This window comes from Balaenoptera musculus, chromosome 10 (genome assembly GCF_009873245.2).
Source record: "Balaenoptera musculus isolate JJ_BM4_2016_0621 chromosome 10, mBalMus1.pri.v3, whole genome shotgun sequence".
In the NCBI taxonomy this organism is placed as follows: domain Eukaryota; kingdom Metazoa; phylum Chordata; class Mammalia; order Artiodactyla; family Balaenopteridae; genus Balaenoptera; species Balaenoptera musculus.
Genome location: NC_045794.1, coordinates 14,965,112 through 14,989,097, shown reverse-complemented (window position 1 = coordinate 14,989,097; position 23,986 = coordinate 14,965,112). Strand labels below are relative to the sequence as shown.

The 23,986-nt window shown below is 33.5% G+C and overlaps 1 protein-coding gene across 2 annotated transcripts in view; it reads right to left on the bottom strand.

Annotated features, from left to right (window-relative positions):
- PIK3C2G (phosphatidylinositol-4-phosphate 3-kinase catalytic subunit type 2 gamma) overlaps positions 1-23,986 on the bottom strand; it is a 354,208-nt gene that overhangs the window by 327,995 nt on the left and 2,227 nt on the right. For both annotated transcript variants that reach the window (XM_036866811.1, XM_036866810.1), the window contains exons 2-4: positions 20,750-20,832; positions 16,991-17,148; positions 11,862-11,976 (exon numbers count right to left, since the gene is read on the bottom strand). In XM_036866811.1, the coding sequence (XP_036722706.1) occupies positions 11,862-11,976; positions 16,991-17,148; positions 20,750-20,832 (356 nt within the window). The remainder of the gene's footprint in view (positions 1-11,861; positions 11,977-16,990; positions 17,149-20,749; positions 20,833-23,986) is intronic.

Genomic DNA, 23,986 nt, shown 5'->3' with positions numbered 1-23,986 from the left:
TTTATTATTATTTTTAATGTGGCTAGTAGAAAACTCAATTATGTGGCCCACATTATATTTCTATTAGACAGTGTTGATCTACAGAAAATGAAAGAGAAGAGAGAAAAAGAAAATAAAAGCATTAAAGAATAGAAAGAAAGGTGGTAGGTAGAATTTAGTTAGTAAATGGGATAAGGAAAATTAGATTTCTGTTTGAGGACTCTAGGTATTGGAAAAATATAGGAAGAAAGACTACCACATCAAGAGAAGGAGAAATGAAAAATATTAAAAATATTGCTGCTAAGATGGGTAACGTGGAGAGCAGAGTTCGAGCACTGAGAGAACAGGCCACAGCAGGTATTACTATGCTTATAATGTGAACATTGGTATTTTCTATCTCAGATTATACACACCAGGTGTTTTTCTCAATCTGGTAACATTTCAAATGTGGGTGCTTAGTAGTTTTATTTAATAATAATGTAAAAAACTTCAGCTGTTAAATGAACTCAATCTCTATGATACAATCAAAAGTTTAGTTTTTTCTTCATATATACTCATAAATAAAAATTCTGCACATCCATTTATTTATTCTCTCAACAAATATTTGATTCCAGCTATGTGCTTGTTGCTATCTTAGGAACTGTTTTCTGAATATGACTGTCATTTAAGATGAACACCAAAAGGCTGAATCCTTGCACATAATTACTCCTATTTCCTATTCATAAGTAGCTCATATTATTTTAAAGTTTATCACATGAGCAGTTTATACATGGCAGTATGTATATATTAAGAGATTAATAACATTAACACCAAAAAGTCACGTGCAGATACTTTAAATTTGTCCTACAGGCAAAAAAGACATCCTAAATAATGTCCAACCTATGAATACTGATTCAGCCTAAGAACTCCTTGAAAACTCACATTTATCAACATTACTCTTTCATCAGGATGAATACATATTCTTATTTTATAGGGTCACTAGATCTAAATTTTCTCCATTCTGATGTATAGGAAGTAGTCACAGATATGTTTGGTGAAATATTACAGTCATAGGTCGAAAAAAGTATTTTAATTTTATCTTACAAATATTGAGAGCCAGGATTGCTGACAGCTATTAAATATGTTTCTTTAAGAAAACTCAGTAATTAAGCTGACTTTTAATACTTTGGTTGACTAAGAAATGTAATGTGAGTACGACAAGACATTAAAATATTAATAATACTATAGTACTCCACAGAACATTTTTCAGGTACTTATGTACACACACATGAACACACACACATGCACACACACACATTCCTTTGGTATTTGCCACTTAAAAATTTCTATGATGTTATATTGATATCTACCATATCTTTAGTTCCAGTGAGCTTTGTAACTAGTGGAAATGACCTGGATTTTATGCTTAAAGTGGTATTTATTGCTGGCTCAGCACAGGTAAATATCAGCGATACGTTGTTTTCCTCAACCAGTGCTCCTCTCATTTATAGTTATTTTGCTTTCAGGGGAACCTTGAGTAAGAAAGTTAAACTTCATGACTTGGAGAGACAAGCATAGGTGAAATTCTAAAACTATAGCTCACAGCCATGGGATGGTTAGTAGAGGAGGGTCATGGTTTTGAACAGAGGCCTTCGATGAAGCATGAATGGATACCAACAGCAACTACTCAAGGGAAAACTGGACCTAAAAGATCTTGCCGCATTTTTCTTAATTCCCTCCAGCCTGTAAAAAGGCAACTATCCCTACTGCTTCTTCACCTGAATATGGCTGTATTCCTTTACATATATAGTATACATACTTTTTAAAATTCAAAAATAAAATGAAATTGAACATATTGCAAGGGTTTTTTTTTTTTTAATCTAGAGGGAAAGTTTTATAACAACTTCCAATTTTACAGTGCCCTCTCTATTAAGCTATGTATGCATAAAAGAAAAGTAGGGCTTCCCTGGTGGTGCAGTGGTTAAGAATCCACCTGCCAGTGCAGGGAACACGGATTCGAGCCCTGGTCTGGGCAGATACCACATGCTGCGGAGCAACTAAGCCCATGCGCCACAACTACTGAGCCTGTGCTCTAGAGCCCGCGAGCCACAACTACTGAAGCCCGTGCACCTAGAGCCTGTGCTCTGCAACAAGAGAAGCCACTGCAATGAGAAGCCCGTGCACCACAACAAAGAGTAGCCCCCACTCAGCACAACTAGAGAAAGCCCATGCGCAGCAACAAAGACCCAATGCGGCCAAAAAAAGAAAAGTAACAACAATCTATACAAATGAAGTTAATTAAGACAGAGGGTCAGGACTTCCCTGGTGGTGCAGTGGTTAAGAATCTACTTGCCTAATGCAGGGGACACAGGTTTGATTCCTGGTCCGGGAAGATCCCACATGCCACGGAGCAGCTAAGCCCGTGAGCCACAACTACTGAGCCCGTGTGCTACAACTACTGAAGCCTGCGTGCCTAGAGCCTGTGCTCCAAAACAAGAGAAGCCACCACAATGAGAAGCCGGTTCACCGCAACGAAGAGTAGCCCCTGCTCGCTGCAACTAAAGAAAGACCGCATGCAGCAATGAAGACGCAACGCAGGCAAAAAAAAAAAAAAAAAAAAAAAAAAGAGGGGCAATAAGAAAGAAACACAGCAGTGAAGCTGGAACTTTGTATCTTTTGCAAAAATGTATACTGAGCTCCAGGGTGGTTTTTTTTGAGTTATTTTATGTAAAATTTGTAATATAGTCACCAACTTGGAGGATCAAAAATATGGATTTTATTCCATTTCAAGTTTCATTATTTTTCCCACAAATGTCCAGTGAAGAAACATTCTGTGGACTTTCCTAATACAAAACATTCAAGAACTAAGATTAAAATAGCACATGTAAGCCTTATTAAAGTGATATTGGCTATTTTGAAATATTATGTAATTCAGGTATTCTTAGCTAATAATTTCTTTACCTTATTTAAGATAAATAGAGCACTAGGCTATTTAAAGCTCAATTAATTCAAAATTAGGGGGATTAATAATTCTTAGCTTTTAGAAGTAAACAAGACTTGAGTAAGCAAAAATAACTTGATAGATGCATGTTGGCTACTATAGTTTTAGGTATAATGAAATTAAATTATGTACCTGCATTTAGTTCTGATTTGCCTTGTCTTCATGGAAAAATCATGCAACAGCTTTGTGACTCTTTTTATCAAGTCTGTTGGTTAATGATGCTTGCACAATCACAAAGCTTTAAAAAAAGCATGAAGCTGAAATATGCTATAATTTTTACATGTTTCTTTCAATAATAAACATCTTTATTTAGTGTAAGCCCTTTGGGGAATTGCTTTCAAAGGAAGATATGTATAGGGTATTCACATACTGGGACATTAGTTCTAGTACAGTTATTGGCTAGAACCAAATGCAAGTTTGTATATATTACTATTATTAATTTTTAGTTAAATATTTATTAAAGATAGCAACCAAAGTTAATATTAAAGTGTTAGGAAGAGTACTTTGAAGGAGATCCAAAACTAAACTGAAGTAACTCAAGATACTCTTAATGAATGATTTATTAGCAGAACATGTTTTCATTATTGTGTGTGAGAGCTCTCAAAGTGATGATGTTCTTTCCTATGCTCTGACATGGTTCTGTGATTTTATAAGAAGAAAGCAAAGTTATGTAAAAGAGAAACACACCTTAATCTATTTATTTGCTCAAAGTAAATCTAAAAAGTTACAACAGATTAGATTATAATATTGGAATTCTTAGCTGTTCTGAATGTGCTGAAACTAATCAATTTGTTCAAGTTTGCTAAATGAAATCCTTAATTTCATTGAGAATAAAAAGACTCATTCCACACCACCCCAGGAATATATGTAACTGAGCTTTTACTGCTAATGAGTATAATCTATTACCTTAAACTTAATAAAATATTACCTAGCCTTTTCCTCACTGGTAATTAATAGTCTGATTTTTACTTTGAATAAAAGACAATTCCAATTTATAATCAAATGTTTAAAGAATAAATTAATACTATTTGTAATGGGATTAGCTAAAACATTTTTTAACCTAGAAGTTTTCTTAAGATTATTTAAAAATTCTAATTAGATTTAATTTTTGAAGAGGATTTTCTTACTCTAATCAAAGGAATTCAACATTTTCTCTCCTAGGAGAGGTCAGGAGAGAGAAAAGGGACTCCAGAGTAGATAACCAGATCAGACTAATCAATGCTGAGAGGTAGATACTGTTTCTTAATTTAGATTTAAGAATATATATGACAATTTCAAAGTAGGATTTTTAATTACCATAGGTTTTCTTTTTCTTTTCTTTTACATTTTTTTAGTACTCTGAGTTCTAGAATTCCTTGACAAGAGTCAATTAAATTATAAAGAAAAGTTTTGTTTTGTCTTGTTTAAGTCAAGGATGTAAAACATGGCCGTAACTGTAAGCAATAGGCCCAAGCAGAATTTTCAAGAAAGATTATTTACTTTCTCCTTATGCGGCTTACTATTGACAATGCAGTCATGATTTATTCAAGTATAGCTTTTAGGTGCAGTACATTTTATTTATTCTGCAGTACAGAAGCTGGTAAGGAAAATTGTTTTTAAGTTGAATTAGAAAGTAAGACTTATAGCAAGACTTTTGAGAAAAGAAATTACTCAAATCACATAGATTAGGAGTAAGAAACAGAAAAACCTGCACTCCTAGTAAATATCAGGCTCTTAGATAATAAAGGAGAAAATTATGAAGTAGCATTATACTTCATGTATTATAAATATATGAGTCTAGGAGAAGGTACATCTACTCTTACTCTCTGGAAAGAGAGCAGACACAGGAACACTCTAGGAAACAGTCTTTCTGTCCCTAGGCCTTTGTATCTGTGCTGCATCTCATGGAAAAGACAGGAAGTTACAGTCCCTGTCCTCATGTCTGCCACTGCATAAGCCCGAGGGGGTGTGTCTACTCAGTAAGGTCATGAGAACTGGGGAAATGGGATTACCAAGGACACTCCTACCCTGGTAGTTAACTTGGGGGCTAAAACCAGGAATGTAATGGAAGATGCTAATATTTTTTATTATTTCTCAGTTTAATTTATTCTGATTTGCTGATTCAGTATCCGTGCTTCATATTGCTCACAACTTTGTTTTAAGCTGCCAACAGCCTGTGATAAAACTGATAAAGTTCTAATGCTTTCATTTACTCTTTGCTTATAATTTAAAAACCCTGTTTGTAAAGCAGTTTTTGAGGAGAAGACTGATACTTAATGAAAGTCTTTTTGATGGTAATTGAAGTACCTCATAAGACTAGCATGATATCCAGGTATAAGAGGTCAGGAACTTTCTCATTTAGAGAAGAGTTATGGAGATGTGTTATTAGAGTGAGTAACTGGATTTATAAAAGCGTTTAACAGGGAGAGGGAGTGCCAGAGCAAGAGCCAGAGTGGGAATGGAATATTTTAATTGACAGAAAGAGTTTGTCATACTAGATTAAAATGAGTATTTAATGAGCTGTAAAAATAATATAGTTGACCTTTAAAAAGGGGAATTTTGGCTTGCTAAGAAAGTTATCTTTCTTAATTTTTAAATATGCTATGAAGTATAACATCTTATTTTGTTGATTAAATTCAATATTTGTGCAAGGTACTGGTATTAAAAAAATGTGTAAATTATTTTTTCATTGAGTCAAAATTCTTAGGTCACTAATATCCCTGGTCTGTAATATCTTGCTACTTGAAATGTCAACCATGGACCATTAGCATGAGTATCACCCAGGAGTCTGTTAGAAATGCAGTCTCCTCCCCATCCCAGACCAAGTGAGTCAGAATCTGTTTTCTAACAAGATCCTCAGGTGATTCATATACAAATTAAAGTTTGAGAACACTGTTTTAACATATCAATATAAATATAGATTTATGTGTAATTTGTGTCTATCTATCTTTCTGTTTATTTACATTTCCCCCTGTTCCAGGATTTTATTTATTACTTGACTAACCCTGGTTAAGACAGATGAATTCAATAAAATAGCAAAATATGACTTAAGGAGGAAATTAAAAAATAGAGAATCACAAAAATACTACTAGCAAAGTAGTGAAAAAGTATCCTGACCATTGACATTTAATTTTGATGATGAAAGGTCTTAGCTACTTCCTCAAAACTTGGTTAGTTCAAGTAGTTACTTTTTTGTGACTATTTTAACAGACTGATACACCTTCTGGAAGAAACCAAGGAGTTTAAATTTTAAGGATTTGCCCTTATCTAATCCAAAGTAGATGAGAAACTGCAAAAGTAGATAAATATAATTTATTACTATCTTCATAAAACAGGTTAAGGAACATAGTTCTGATAACATAAGGGAGTTTAAAATGAAAAATCTTTCTACATCATTCTACAACAGTAATAGTGGGGTTTTTTTGGAGGGGGAATACTTATCCATTTTTTAGTTTATTATATTTTAACAACCATATAATATTTTTAATTGATTTAGAACTATGATTCACAGGAGCTCATAGCAATCCATATATAACGAAAGGACTAGTAGAGGCTTAATAAAATTTTACACTTGGAATTAAAAAATACTAAAATATAATCCTACAGCTTATTTTTTACAGTAGAAAAATATATTAAAAATGCAGTTTTTAAGAGGAAAAGAATTTGAAGTTAAAGGAGGTTAACTCATTTTGCCAAATCAATGGTGTTAGAGAGTAGTGTTACAAATAGTGGGAAGGATTTGTTTTCATATTCTTCATTTGCTTAAACTGTCTCAAGATACCAAAAAGAAAGTCAATTTTTACCTAATCAGAAATTTGGAAATAACAGAAAGTCCATCTTCAGTGATTATGATTTAACATTATTTTAGTCAAAGCATTTCTAAACACTTCCTGATTAAAAGTTTTAAAAAATTTTATACACGTCAGAAAATGAGTGTTCTGTAAGTTATGTATCTTTTCCTTGAGTTTGACCTAAATGCTATAAGTTGAATTATAAGCTCAACATATATTGTGTTTATTGCACAATATATGGTCATTATTCTTAATGAAGCGTTATCCTGTAATTTTTGTTTTCAAGTGGCCCTTTATCATGAAAGAAGGCTTTGTAATAGAGTGGAAAGACTGTGGGCTTCAGAGTCAGATAAACCTGTGCCATCCTGACTTTGCTGCTTCCAATTTTATGACCTTTAGCAAGTCATTTAATTTCTTTTAGCCTCAATTTTCCCATATGCAAAATGGGAATAATTATGCCTTTCTTATATGAGAGTGGATGGTATTACATGTGAAAATTCTAGCCCATAAGAGGCTTTTAATAAGTAAAATCGATTTTCTTATTGTTTTTATTGTTATAATATCATTATTTTCATTTCTATGCAACTTGCTTAAGCATTCCTGCTTTTATCAGAGATCCAGTTTTCCAAATGCATAGTTATCTTTATGGTTATTAAAATTAAAAAAAAATTATATTTGTTTGAACTCCTGCTGATCTTTCAGGGAAGGAAAGGTCCTCCTTCAGGGCACTGCTAACTTCTTTATCTGTCTTTTTGATCCCATCTTCTCTCAACTCCTCACCATTGATATATTCTCTGCCTTCAATACTTCCCTCTCCATTGGTTCTTTCCCTTCAGCTTATGAATATTTTCAAATCTCTCTTATCCACATTCCCCAGATCTCCAGACTGATTCTCCTCAGCATCTAAAACCCCATTTTTCTCCAGGCTTTTATCACCACACATTACTTCTGAGAGGGTAGTCTGCTTATGTGTTTCTGTTTAACACCTTCCATTCTCCTTAGCTCATTGCAATCTTGCTTTTTTCTCCTCCGTTTTACTAAACTTGTTCTTATTTGAATCACCAACTCATTTTGTAATTGCCATATTTAATGATGATTTTTCAATCCTCATCTAATTTATTTTAAGAATTTGACACTATTTACTTAGTAATTGAAACTTTCTCTTCCCTTCTTGTGAAAGGCACGTTTTCCAAGGTGTCCTACAATTTGAATTGCTTTTTTCTAATTTCCTTTTTCTGCTCCTCCTCCTCCTTCCGTCTTTTATATGTTAATGTTCTCAGGATCCTTTCTTTTGTCACTTTCCCTACGTGACTGCATCTGTCTCTAAGACTTCCATTCCTTCTTAGAGCTAACAGTTCCTTAATCCACACCAGATTTCCTAAAATCTGAGCTATTTCCTCAATAACAGATGACCCTTGGCACTCACATACTCAATGTGTTTCAAACTTGATTAATTATTGTATACCCTCAAACTTCCATTTCTCTGATAACTGTATCGTCGTTACTGAACTCACATCAAAACTAGTCATCATCTTCTACTCCCTCCAGGCAATCCCGCTGTCAACTAAAGAATGTTGCTCACCACATGGCTCTACGACGATTGAGTCATTAGCCACTGCAGTTGCCGACCTCCACACCGTGAAAGGAGTTCAGGGCAGAGATCAGGAATGAGGCACTCTGTGCTCTGGGAAAACTGGCAGAGCTGGCTTTCAGATAGTTAGATATTTTCAGGAGAAAATTTTATGATTCCAGTTTCTTGCATCTTTCCATACTTAGAAATGCACGAAAATCATTAACTAAGATATCTGTGCCTCCTGACTAGCAGTAACCTTCTACTGAGATGTGTTTGATTGCATGTACCCCTTCTCCAAAATCACATATAAGCTGATCTCTCCACCATAACTCTTCAGAGCAGTTCCTCAGAGATAGCTGAGAGGCTATAGTCCTCATCAAGTCCCCCCCCCCCAAAAATTGTAATGCACAGCTTTCACGTTGTGCGTTTTTATTTCAGTTGACATCACATATTTAGTTGCCAAGTGCCATTAATTCCACTGTTTTAATACTCCAGGGACTTAATACTTCCTGTTTAGCCCCACTGCTGCTACTTTAGCACAAGTTCTGTCATCTTTCATATGTTCAGTTATGTTCTCCTAACTCGAGTTTTTAACTCTTTTTAAGCATACATTACTGTTCATATGATCACTTAAATGCTTCTCCCATCCTCCAAAATAATTTATTTCCTTAATCTCCTGATAGCAAAAAAAGACATGTTTATTGTAGACATTTTGTAAGTAAAAAAAGAAGTGAATAAATATTATCTGTATTGTAGTTCTTTTTCAAGGAGTGGCTACTCCAACATTTTAGTGTATAGGATTTCATTTAGTGTATAGGATTACATTTTCATGTATAGGATTTTTATTTCTTTTCCAAATAGTAATATACTTATTTTAACAAATATTAATATATTAAAATGTGGTTTGAAAATATATCTTGTCACCCTTAAAAACTATGATACTTGTTTTCATATCAAGATATATGATATTGTATTTTTATTAATTTATAAATTCTATGGCATATTATAATGAAATTATGTTCACAATTTTACCACTATTTTTGAGTACTATTGGAGAGTTAGTTTTTTTGTTAGTATTAGAAATTATGCTATGGTGAATGTAGAATTTTGTATTTAAGTCTTTTTGTATAATTATGATTGTTTCTTAGAAATATTTGTAGAAGCAGAATTGCTGAAACACATATATGTTTTCAACACATTTCTATAGACTTCTGACACATTTTTGACAAAATTCCCTTTAGAGAATGCTATATCAGTTTAAATTGCTAGCAGCTGTTTGGATTTTGTCCATTTCCCCACTGAATTTCATCATAATAAATATTTTAACAATTTGATAGGCAAAGATGGCATCTCATTGTTTTAACTGCATGTTTGTCGTTAAACTCTTTAAGTAATTTCTTGACCACTGAATTGCTATTCACGTTCTTAGCCTGTTTTTTAATCTTGATAATTATTTTTTTGTAATCTATGCACATTTTATATGTTCTAAAGCTATTAACATTAACATTTAAGCTATTAAGTACTTATTTCTTTCCTCAGTATTTAGTTTAAATACATATTGGTCATTGACTTTCCTTTGCACCATTTCCTTATTCTTGCTGTTAATCCTTCTCTCTTTGATCTACAGGTAGTTGGTGTATAATAAAACTAATACTGCACTCACAATAGGGCATTGTAATAACTGATGACATGGCTTTATGAATTCCTTAGCCAAGGAAAAAGGCAAGGATTATATCTAAATCGTCTTTGTATTCTCAGTGATAAACCAAATCCCTTGCACACGTGTGCGCTTAGTAGGTGTTGAATTGGACTGTTATAAACCCTGCACAGCTGTGTATAATTTCCACCCCATGCTCCAGCATGAAGAACCATTTGCTGTTTTCTGAATCCTGCTTACGGGATTTTTAGTATTGTTTTATAGTTAAGAGCCAAGGTTATGCAGGCAGCCAAACCTGGGTTTGAGTTCAGGCTTGACCCTACCAGCTTCCTAGTTGTGTCACCTTGAACAAAGCCTCAGATGGCCCATCTGTAAAATGGGTTATTATAGTATCTATCTCATTGATATATTGTAAGACTTAGATGTTTACCCAATTTGAGACTAGGAAATAATTAGCACTTCATAAGTGACAACTATTATTATTATTATCATTGCAATCAAAATTAGTTGGGTACGTCAGATGAAGTGTAGTACTGTAACTGTTAGAGTTTAAATTATTACTTATTGCATTATTAACTTATTACATGTTACCCGTGTTCCCTCTACAGAAAAATATGAACAGATTATCCAAGTCTTTAAGAACATATTTTTAAGACAAATTACATAGGAATAAATGAAAAAAAATCTGAATAAAATATATATTCCTTTAGATATTAGAAAGAATAGTAATGAATATTCTGCTTATTAATATATATCAATACTGATAAACTATTACTCTTAAAAAGTAAGCAAATTCCAGATATGTACATATCCTTCAATTTCCATTAGATAATAACTGACTGTAATTAATCTACACTAATACTTGGCAACTTTCCTAACTTAATAAACCCATGTAAATGAATTTTAATAAAAATAAGTGAGTATAAAAACATTTCAGAAATCTATTACGTTTATGCTAACAAGAAAAAAAGAGTGAAATGATTTTGTTGTAGCTGAGAACACAAAAAGGAGAAAACCAGTCTTAAAAGTCACTCATAGTTAACATTACACGATAAAAGAAAATTACCGACAAGATATTTTCAAGCACATTCATGGTGGAATAACAATGACAGTAACGATGGATGTCTCAGAAGAAATACATTTTTACTTTCATAAGACTGTTGTCAATCTTTAGGTACTCGTAGAAACACAAAGAGGAAATGTAAATATCAGGAGAGAAATATTTCCTTTCTTAAAGTTGTATTATATTTTCAAAGTTGGTCTTTAAGGAATTTTAGGATAAGAGTTATTGTGGTACACTAAGTAAGTTTTCTATCAAATAAATATTTGCAGTTGACATATATGAGAACAAACTTTTCTAATTGTTTTAATGAGCTGCCTGAATAAAGAATTGAAGATGGTGTTTTAAGACTTAGACTTTTATGAAAATGTTATAAATATAATACTCAAACCCTCTGTGATTTTGAAAAATCAGTGTTAATCAACATGCTAATATTATTCCAAGTCAAAAAAACTACTTATTACAAAAGAATTTATTTTTTAAATTGTGATCAGTCCTACTAAGCTTTGTTACAAGTAAGGTAACTTGGGTTGCCCAGGATTCTCTTGATTTCAAAACTGGAAGTCACATGTCCTGGGAGCTGCTTCAGTCCTGGGCAAACTGAGATGGTTGGTCACCCTAGTTACGGGTTACTTAAATACGTGTTGCCATAAATACACAAAATACAAAAGAAAACCAAGAATAAGACTGTCAATATGACATGACATTTTAAATTCACCTTAAAGGGAGGAAAATTGATTATAAGAGTATAGTGTTTGTACAAAGTCTATTTAAAAGAAAAGAAAGTGCTGCTCAATACAGATTATAACAATGATCCAAATTTACCTTAATAAGATACTTACTTTTGTAAAAATTCTTCATAGCCACATACACTTAGAAGATAATTTTGGGGTGATAACTGGTCATTTGCACAAAAATGTAGAATTTCTGCTATTAGGTCTTTGACAAGATAATTAGCTGAAAACAAAGTTGAATAACAAAATGTTAATAAGACCATATTATATATTGGCTGGGAGAAAGATTTTGAGCACAAAAAGTGATACATGCTTTATGAACTATTATAAGTTTCTAGCTCCATCAAGAGGAGTTAAAATGAGATGCATCTCATTTATTAGTCTGGTTAGATTTCGAGATTTAAAAAAAAATATTCTTTGCATTTTCTTTGATCAATCTGTCTTCAAATAACCGAACAGAGCTAGGTATTTCATTCCTCATTCTAAAATCTTTGGTAATTGTAGCTCTGCATAAAAAATATTCTACTGTGATTACCCTTAGGGATTTGGGAAATGCCAAAAAGATTACACAGTGAGTGCTAAGTGGCAAGCCAGGAATCTAAATCTGTCATCTTCCAAAGCCTGTGCTTTTAATAATTCCACATTTTCACAACTCATCACTCTTCCTTTCCTGTGTAGGAATCACCCCAGGTTCTGTCTTGGACAACGTTATAATAACCTTGAAGAACATGTACTCTCTTTCTCCACCTTCTCTGGGACTCAAAGTGTCAGCATATTATAGGGTAAAGTTTGTTGCCTTCTCATATTCACATTCCATAATATCCCCCTACCAAACTCTTACATGCATATGCCATTTAATAGTGGCCAGAACCATGCTGACTTGGTACGATTATATTTGTCTGTGAAATATTTTTCTAATTGTAAATGATAAATCATATGGGATTCATTTATTATCATATGTGATAATGGAAATTATCTGTTATATATATTATCTATCTATTTATCTATCTATATCTCCATGCTTTCAACGTGATCTTGAATGAAAGTTAGTGCAACAGATTGTACTGATGATCCTTAATGAGGATTTGAACAGCATACTGCAAACACTCATTTGCATTTATTTGAGTTGAGTTTTGTTGGCAATTATGTGTTTAATTTGCTGTGACTTCTTTTACTGCCACACCTTTTTGTTTGGGAAAGGTTTTTGACACAGACTGACTCATAAAAAATAGTGCAAGTGATATTGTTGGACTTGCCATGAAGAACAAAACTGAAGAGTATTATAATGTCTGATTTAAAAGTGTAGGTTTTACGGTAGATCAAGTTGTTACCAATAAAATGGTTGGAGAAACAAATGGTAAAGATCATCATAGGAATTAGAGATTGTGGAAATGCCCTGACACAGAAGAGAGTATATTAGACATGCTACTGCTTGGGAATATTAACTGAAATAGTATGAATTGAAGCTAGAAGAAAATATGGCCACAGGCAAAATCATGACTATAAAGGCTTTGACAAGAAGGGGAGAGCATTGCCAATGTAAGATGGCAGGAAAATATCTCTAAAGACACCAGTTTATTTTAATTCATTTGACTTTTCTGTTTCCAGGACTGTGTCCCCTGTGCTATTTGGGGCATGCATGCATTCATTATTTCACTACAGTCATCTTTGCGGTTTACATGAAAGACTCCATAATCCAGTTTCTAGCTATTACTCCTCTCCTGTGCTTTGGTGTGATATCTCCTACTATTTGCTTCATGTTACTTTTTGGTTGTCTCATTATTGCTTCAAATTCAGCATGTCTAAATCTGGAATTATCATTTTTCTCCTTGAACCCAAACATTAAGTGTCTATGAGTTAAACTTCTCATCCATATTGTAAGCCAACAAGTACTATGGCTTCTTTTAAGTAGACTTTATACCTGTATCTTCAATTTGACAGCTAATATAACACTTTTTCCAGTTTCTCCTAGTCTCCAACTTCATACAATCCTTCTCAATCTGTTGACCATATTGCCTACCATACTGAAAAGACTAAGGCCCATTTGAGATTCTTTAATTATGCTACTCTACACCTTAAATCTAGTTTTCTTATGCATCCTTCTCTATCCCTTTACACCTCTTGATTCATAAGTATCACTGCTTTTTACTGCATCTTACTTCTTCACATGTGATCCTTCCATCACTGGTTTCCAGTTCCAGCAATTTAAAGCCCCTCTCTTTTATATATTTAATACCCTCCACTCTAAAGATGCTTTTGTCTTTTCTTTAGGATGTTTTGTTTCTATTTAATATTCCAGTAAAATCACTCCTCTTCCATTCTATTCCCTTAATATAGTACCTTATTTATTTATTTATTTTATTTATTTTTACCTCCTCATTACTGCCAAATTTCTTTAAAGTGTAGATAACTTCTGCAAATCATTCTCAATTACTCTTTAATCTTGCAAACTGACTTCTACTTCTACCACTTTGCAGGTCACAAACAGCTTCCTAATACTGTTCCAACTATGTGTCATCTAAATCTAGAAGGTAGTTGAAAGTAAAGACACTGGCTCTAGAGTAACTTTGGAATTGGAAAAAAGGACAGGGCAATCATCTTCATTGAAGTGATAGCTGAAGGCTGTAGAACAGAGAAGTCCTTGTTCAAAACACCTGCTCTTCCAGAAGGATTCTATTTTCTCACTCTGGGAGAAACAGAATTCTCTTTGGATGAAAACCTCTCATTGTCTCCTCCTCTTTGCTTATCTAGATTTCATTATTCCTTAAGTTTCTAGCAACTTATTGGTCATTCTTGAAATACTTTTCAGACTTCTGTTCTCTAGAGCACACCTATATTACTAGTAAAACACTCATTTAAAGTGGTGAAGGGATCACAGTTTTGGCATAAAGATTATCTTAAAGTGAAAACATTTGAAAACTTATCTTCACTTTTCTTATCTGACTATAGCCAAGACTCCCTAATACAGGTGCTATCAACTTTCTTCTGAGAGAGTTTCCTGCAACTTTGGGAAGGAGACCGACTGCCCATCCATTAGCGTAAAAAGATATCTATGTATTTCCTTACTGAAGCTCTAAACACCCCCCTCCTCACACACACTTTTACATTAACTTTTTATGTAAACCTTTACCTCTGGGTTTCAGCAGGTTACTCATTACTGAGTAACCCCTGCATGTATGTATAAGGAAACCTTGTCTTTTGTCCTGTTAATTTCTCTATTGTCAGTTGTGTCACAGCCTAACCCCTCTTCAAATTTAAATGGGCAGAAGACAAATTTTCCTCCTAATAGCAGCATATGCTACTCTGTATATTTTCATAAATGTGTCCTCTCCCCTCCCCTGCTTTTTCCTCCTTCCCCTCTAATCATCCCTTCCTCCCCCTTCTTCTTATAGACCCTTTTACTATCTTTGAGGCCACAGACATCCTCTTTACCACTGTACATCTCTAACACTAAACACAATGACCTAATCACTTTACTGAAACTTCTTATAAAAGTCAAAAATGGCCTCTGTTTTGCCAAATCTAATATTGGAAATTAAATATTATAAATTGGAAGATTAGGAGTGGTCTCCCTCGTTCATAATTATTTCCTCTTCTCCAGCAACTGAAGTCAACATAACCCAGATGCCATTCTGATTGCATCAAGGTACAGCACTATTGATCTTGGCTGTGCAATCAGAACTCTGGTTTTAGAAATTTGAAAGTGGATCTGAAAGCAGCTCTTCTGCCCCTTTCCTGTTTGCCCATTTCTATTCCCCTCTAACCTTGAAAGAACTTAATTAACCTGTTGATTCTTTTCCTAGATAAAAAGAAGTAAGATAAAGAATTAAGTAGTTAAAGAATGACTAGTTCTCTACCCGCAATGGCCTCCTTAGCAATCCTGCAGGCACATCACACAGGCAAGATAACATCTGAAGAGAGAGTCAGCCTGCCTTCACAGAATGGAGAACAATGCATAACCCAATCTCCTGCCTCCACGATTCACTGAGATTCTTCCTCCCCTTTTTTGCCTTTAAGAACTGTCATGGCTGAGCAGAATCTTTGGAGTTGGTCTTGGAACATGAGTCTACCTTCTCCCCAGATTGCTGGCTTTTCTGGTTAAAACACCTTTCCTTTCTATTGACGTTTGCCTCTTGATTATTGGTTTTTGAGCAGCGAGCAGCCAAACCTGAGTTTGGTAACAGATCCAATGGGGAGGTTGAACTTTCTTTCTTAGATCGCTGGCCAAATAGCATTTAAGCTTGAGAGCTTAGCTTTCCATGTGTTGCAGAAAAGTAAGGGAAATGAGTCAGCAGAAAGCAAGAGAAACATAAGAAGCAATTATACAGAGAGGAGATGAGGTGAGAGACATACAGGAATTTTGGACTGCCTGTACATCAGTGTTTTATTCCCAAATCTTTGCTGAATTCCTACTCTTAAATTCTATAAGAAATCTCTGTAATCTTTAATTTTTTTTTTCTGCTTACATCAGCAGGAGTTGGTTTCTGTTAGTTTCAAACCAGATGGTCCTAACTAATATTCCTACATAACATTGTTATGTTTGCAGTCATCTGTACTAAGTCGGAGCCTTGGCTAGAGTAAGAAAGAAAATAAAGCAAAATACAGTGATAATAATAATAATGAAAAAAATTTATTGGACCATTATTTGTCAAGAAACAGCAGTTGATATGTAGAAACTTGGTAGCAACTAATGTGTGAAGAACTAATATTGTTTTGCAAAATGGTTGATGGTAACAGTGAAATAAATATTAAACAACTTTAAAGAGATTCTAAAACTTTAGAGAAATGAGAATCATCTGGTGAGTTTGATAAAATACAGGTACCTGGGATCCATCCAGAGACTCCGATTCAGTAGAGCTGCTAACTATGCTGGGCTGTACAGGGCTATTATAGTTCTCACTGTGGAGACAGAGTCTGTGTAACAGCCATTTTCACTTACATATAGTCTTTATCTAGAATCTTTTTGAAATTTAGCTTTTATTTTTAATATGCTAAAAACTTGCTATACTTGCTATTTCATAGCAGGAAAATAAGGTGTCCTGGGGTGAGCTCTGAAGAGAGTTCTAAAAAACAATAGCCAAACAAATGTTAAAAGATTTCCAGCTGTTTTCCTCTTACTTCACTTCAGGGCAAAATACTAGCTAATACTGCTTCTTTTAATGACTTCAGTCTGCGGACTCAAGGCAGCTTATACCAGCTTTATGCAGATTTTTATACTTATTTGCAAGATTGCTTACCATATGGCATAAAATGAAGTTGTTGTGTTGAGTCATCAGTAAAAATATTTATATTAACCTTAGTATTAGAAAAGAACTTGTATGGAAATGCTGTAGTCGTGCTCCAGATCTTCCCCGAATTGGAATTAATGTCAGCTGCATGATATGTTTCTCTTATTCTGAAAAATATATGTGAAAAAATACTTAGGACAAGATTATAAGAAACTTCATGCAGGGTTTGCTATAGAAGATTTGAAATATGAAAATAACCAGCAGCTGATTTGTGGTATAGTGCTATTAGCTAGGCTAGATTGGTAAAGATTACAATTAAACCAAAAGCAACTGTAAAGCTCTGGTCTTTACGTTTTCCCTGGGGCACTTCATTTGAAGCAATTAAGAATACATTGTCACTTATAAAACATGAAAACTCACTCTGAACAGTGATTGCTTGCTTCACTGACGTTGCCTTTTGAAGCATGAACTCCTCCCCTTGGTTTTGGCTCATGCCTTTGTCAAGGCAGAAGTCACTCATTTATTATTTATTCATTTATTGATGAATAAATTCTCTTGTTTGTGTCAAATTGGTAAATACCATTCTTGGCAGCCCATTTTCTTTAAATTTGGGGTTTTACACAAATCTTTGGCTTTTACGTAAATAATTGAGCCCAGAAGTCATTTATACATTCTGAACAATTACTGCGTCAGAAAGTTAGAGAATTGGAAAATAGTTTATCCTTGGAGTCAGAAGCCTTGAGTTTGAATACTGACTCTTTTTTAATTTAAAAAATTTTTTTTAACATCTTTATTGGCATATAATTACTTTACAATGGTGTGTTAGTTTCTGCTTTATAACAAAGTGAATCAGCTATACATATACATATATCCCCATAACTTCTCCTTTTATTCAGTAGTTTTATGGTCAGAGGCAAGTTATATGACCAGTTTCTTTGTTTGCACAAATGAGGATATTTATATCTACTTTAAAGGTTTATGAGAGAAAAGGCATATAAAAGACTTTTGTAGAATGTAAAGCAATATATCCATGTAATGTATCATAATTATCATTATATTATTACAGCTGGATCCCTGTAGAGCCATATTTTATGCCCACATGTAGAATTTAGCATAAAATTATTTGTAACTAGATATTTAAAATGCTTTTGATGATGAATATGAAGTCCTAGGGTTTTTTCTTTTTTTGTTAATTTTGCAGACCTCTAAACTTTGTAGTGCTTTTCCTGAATGAAAAATTATGCATTCTGTATATGCATTCTATGTAATGTATCATATATATTACATCCTTGGCATTTATTCTAACTATTTTTGCAGCATTAAAGTAGTGTAGGCCCATTGAAGTAGCTCTATCTCTATGCCCTTAAACTCTACCAAAACATCCCCTCCTTGAGGGACCTCACAAATGGAAAAGTGTGTATTCGCCCAATGGGTCTGGCATGTATCAAAATCACCTTTTTTTCTGGGTTCCATCCCCAAAGTTTTTGATTCAGTAGATATGTGGAGGATTCCCCCGCCCCCCCCCCCCCAATTTTTAGCAGTTTTCCAGATAAGCCAATACTACTGCTGCTCCAGAACTGCAGTTCAAGAACCACTGCTTAGGATAAAGGTATGGGCCACTCTTTCTTGTTATACCCTACAACAAAGGTTTGGACTCCAGTTCTGAATTGAGGAGCTTTATGATCTAGCATTCAACCATATGATAAGGTACTACTCAATGTATACATACATGATTTAACCTTCTACCATTTTGGAGAGTTAAATTTAAAATGTAAATTCATGACTCATTCTTTCTTAAACCTTCGCTGAGCATCTACTGTGGGCCAAAAACTTTTTTCATGTGCTATGACATTTTATTGTATTTTTAATAAAAATATGACATATTTCTTGAGAGATGTGCCTTAAAAGTATGTCACAACAAGAAACCAAATCCCACAAATTAGAGAGCCTCTCTAAGGGTGTATGGTGGGAATTAGGTAAGGTTATTTAAATGTTAGGAAAAAAAAAACACTGATGAAATTGGATATATAAATCCATTCTATATGGCTTTCCAGAAATTTTGGAGACCCTCTTAAGAAACTTGGCTTTCAAATTCAGTTCTGTCTTCTTTTGAATTAAGAGCTTTGGATAGCACCTAGCACATATTAGTTCCTCAAAGATATTTGCTATTGAGTGAATAGTGTGTTTGTGTACAAAATAATTATGCATATATAAATTTAATTATCTTTATATGAGTATTTGTCAACAAAAATTATAGAAAACCAAAAAAATGTGTAAATATAACCCTTATCTTCTTTTTACTACTTTAAAGTTTATTGTTGTTTGGTTGCCTTTTTTAGTACTCATGGTTACTTTGAAAGAAACCATTGGAAAAAAATTCCATTTAAGAATTTTAAAATGTACCATGAGCTACTGACAAACCATCACATAAAATATTTTCATGTCACTATTGCATTCACAAGAAGATTTCATCAAAGAATATTATATTCTCTTGAAAAAAAAAAGTGATGGGAGAGACTAATAATAAGTGTTTTTTGATGGAGCTATACCAGGTATTACCTTGTGATATTGAGAGAGCTATTTCTTACACTTAGAGGGTAGAAATTATCACATCTTAGATTTAAAGTGTCAAGTTCCTGGCAATGCTTGTCAGGTTGTTACAGTGGGTAGCTCATTCCTGACAGAATCAATATTTATATCTGTAAAGATCCTAATTAGGAATCCAAAGTGCCATTTAAAATATTCTTCTGTGAACTGGAGCAAGAAATTAATTAAAGATTGAATATAGGTTCATGGATTTGAACTGCTTTGTTTTGTATTTTGTATGTGTGCCTTTCGGTTCTTCCAATGTGGTGACAAGTTTTTTAACTTGACTTTGCTTTTTTGTTTGCTTGCTTGTTCTTCATTTGAATATCTGTCATGCATTGACTAGTTATTAGGCATTCAGATAGCCTTTTAAGGTAGTGATTAAATAAATGATTCAAATCTTTAATCCCAAATGATTCTTTAGCAGGCCACTGCTATAGCTGATAAATAAGCTAATGTTTATTTATATGTATATTTAGTATATTTAAAACAGCCAAAAAAGGATAAAAATCAAGATAACTAAAATGTAAGTGCATTAATTTTTCAAAATTTTCAGGAATCTTAGCAATAGAAGAGATGGCATTATATAAATTTTAATTGATAATAAGAGATTGGTCTTTAAAAAAGAGGCATCTACCTTTATAAGTTCTTTTTTTAGATTAGCAAAAAGCGGATCTGGGATCTGGGATCCCCTTGTGATCAAATTTGTTTTTCAGTGGACAAACACCCATGCACTTGTTCAACATTCTGGCAGCCCATTCAGGGTAAGATTGAGTTATTAAGCAGAAGGTACTCTCATCATTCTAAATAGTATATCCCAGGTAAGAAGGATAAATCTGTGCTAATTTGGGACAGAGCCAAATAAGTCAGTCACTTATGTGCCATTAAATGAGAAATTAATTCACTGCAAACTAAGCTATCAACAAACAGCAAGGGCAAGACTGAAATTATAAAACATTCGTCTGTAGCCAAATTTTCAGGGGGAAAATTTATTTGACTATAAACAACAAAAGCAATACCAGAAGTTGATTAAGAACTAATTTGTCATAACTTTATACTTCTGTTAAAAAATTATAGAGCTTTAACATTTTATATGCAAGATTAATCAGTTCAGCGATGTTAAAATAGACAAATTTATGCAGGTACAGAAATTTCTAAGTTTAATGGAATAGCAACACTTACTTTTTTACTTTGTTGCAAAAGGAGGCCAGACTTCTATTACTGCCCTCAGGTACCTCAACCAGCTGAATGGAACAACCTGTCAGCTTAAAATAAAAACTGTTAAATTAAAATAGCTTGGTGTGGAGAAAAGATTAATACAATTCTAAAATTTTTATTTTGTTTTAAAAAGCCATTATGTTTTTAATTTTATTTTTAAAAAATTTACTGAAGCAATACATATGGAAAAATACATAAATTTTAAATATATAATTTGAGTTTTGAGGAATATATGCAACTGTGAATATTAATATCCAATCAAAAAATATAGAACATTTCTATCACTTTAGAAAGTTCCCCCATATCTCCTTCTGTCAATCTGAACATCTATTTGGTAACTGTTAATTCAGATTTCTATCACCATAGATTAATGAATGTGCTCTTTTGTTTCTGGCTTCTTTCATTTATTTTATTTAATTTTTATTTTTTTTAATTTATTTTATGGCTTTGTTGGGTCTTCGTTTCTGTGCGAGGGCTTTCTCTAGTTGTGGCAAGCGGGGGCCACTCTTCATCACAGTGCGCGGGCCTCTCACTATCGCGGCCTCTCTTGTTGCGGAGCACAGGCTCCAGATGCGCAGGCTCAGTAATTGTGGCTCACGGGCCCAGCTGCTCCACAGCACGTGGGATCTTCCCAGACCAGAGCTTGAACCTGTGTCCCCTGCATTGGCAGGCAGATTCTCAACCACTGCGCCACCAGGGAAGCTCCTGGCTTCTTTCATTTAAATGGTATATGTTTTAAAATTTATGTTGTCATATGTATCAATAGTTCATCTTTTTTTATTGCCTATTAGTAGTATTCTATTGCATGAATATTCCATAGTTTGTTTATCTGTCTTCCTGTTGATAAACAGTTGTGTTGTTTGTAGTTTTGGGGTATTGTAAAGAAAACTATTAATTTTCATATACAAGTGTGTTTTGGACATGTGCTTCACTTCTTGTGAATAAATCCATAAACGGCTCAGTTAAAGAAATAATTTTGCTTTATGTATTTTGGAGCCATTATTAGGTACATCTACATTTAAATTTATTAAGTCTTCCTGATTGACTGTTTTATTATTATGAAATGACCCTTTTCTTTCTCTAATAATACCCTGCCTTAAGCTTCATTTTCTGATATTAATAACCACACACAGATTTGTTTTGCTGGTTGAATGTTAAATATTTTTACTTTTTTTAAACTTTCAACCTGTCTGTGCCTTTGTTTTTCAAATTTGACTCTTGTAAAAAATAAAGCCTTTCTTTTTTATCTAGTTTGTCAGTTTCTCCCTTTTATTTGGAATATATTTAGTATATTTATGGGTATTGTTAGATTTAAGACTGCCATGTTCATGTGTGCTTCTAGTTGTTTCTTCTGTTTTATTTTGTTCTTCTATTTCTCCTTCCCTGATTTTTGCAGTTTGATTTTTTATCCTGTTTTATTTAATTTCTCTGTTGGATTTTTAGTTTTTCTTCTTTGTACTATATTTTTAGTGATTATACTAGCTTAGAACTTACAATATGCATCGTAAATATTTCACAGTTTACTTAGAGTTAATATTGTGCCACTGCATTTAAAATTTAAGAATTTCCAATAGCAGATAACATTTACCCTCCCTTCATCTTCTATTCTCTTATTGTCTTTTATCTTTTGTTTACATATACAACAACTCTGACAATGAAATGCTGTTTTTTTTGCTTTAAACAGTCAGCTGTCTTTCAAAAAATTAAGATAAAAGTAGTTTTTCATATTTACTAACATATTTACCATTTTTGCTGCTCTTTTTTCCTTTCTAGATTCCATCTGGTGTCATTTTCTTTGCATCCAAAGACTGACTTCAGTTTTTTTTGTGTGCATGTGAGCTGGCTGATTTCTCTCAACATTTGTTTATATGATAATATATTTATTTTAAATTTTCAAGCATGTACTCAATGAGTTATAGAAGTATGGATTCTTTTCTTTTTTTATAGAGCTTTAAAAATGCTATTCCACTGTCATCTGGCTTCCATCGTTTCTGATGAGATAATGCTTTAATTCAGATTGTTGTTCCACTGCATGAAATTTTTTTCCCCTTTTCTGCCACCTTTTATGATGTTCTTTTCAACTTTGGTCTTCATATGTTTGAGTATAACATGTCTACATGTGGTTGTCTTTGCATTTATTCTGTTTGGGATTTATTGAGTTTCTTAAATCTGTAATTTGATACTTTATACAAGAGTTGGAGAAAATTTCAGAGCATTATTTCTTCAAATGAATTTTTCTCTCTTTCCTTTCCTATCCTGCTAGCATTCCAAAATTATCCATATATTAGGCTCCTTATCTCCTAAGTTTCTTAGTCCCTGCTCAATTTTATATAATTCTTTTATTTTCTCTTCTTCAGTTTGGGTAATTTCTATTCTTTTTCTTTTTTTCTCTCTTTTTTTAATAAGTTTATTTATTGTATTTATATTTATTTTTGGCTGCATTGGGTCTTCATTGCTGCGTGCGGGCTTTCTCTAGTTGTGGCGAGCGGGGGCTACTCTTTGTTGCAGTGTGTGGGCTTCTCATTGCGGTGGCTTCTCTTGTGGAGCACGGGCTCTAGGTGCACGGACTTCAGTAGTTGTGGCGCATAGGCTCAGTAGTTGTGGCACATGGGTTTAGTTGTTCCGTGGCATGTGGGATCTTCCCAGACCAGGGCTTGAACCTGTGTCCCCTGCATTGGCAGGTGGATTCTTAATCACTGCACCACCAGGGAAGCCCTATTCTTTTTCTTTCAAGTACTGTTTTTCCCCTGTCATCTTATATCTGTTTTTAAGCACACCCAGTGACTTTTTAACTACAGATAATATATTTATATTACTAAATTTTCCATTAGTCTTTGTTTGTTTTTTCATAGTTTCTAATTTCCTTCTGAGATTCCTCATTTGTCTACTCATTATGTTCATCTTTACTTCATCTTCTTGAACATCCTTTTAATAATCTCCTTAAAGTCCCCATCTGTTAATTCCAACATCTGTTCTATCACAGAATCTCTATTCACTGGGTTATTTTCTTGATTATGGTTCAGAATTCCCTGTTCTTTATGCATCCGTGCATTTGTTATTAAATGTTGGATATTGTAGATGACACATTAGGAATTGTTTTTACAAAGTGCAATTTTTCTCTGGTAGGCAGGCAGTTAAGATCGTTTTGGTCTTGTCAGCCTCGATTTTATTTTTTTGTGGGGCCACATGTAAGTTAATAGG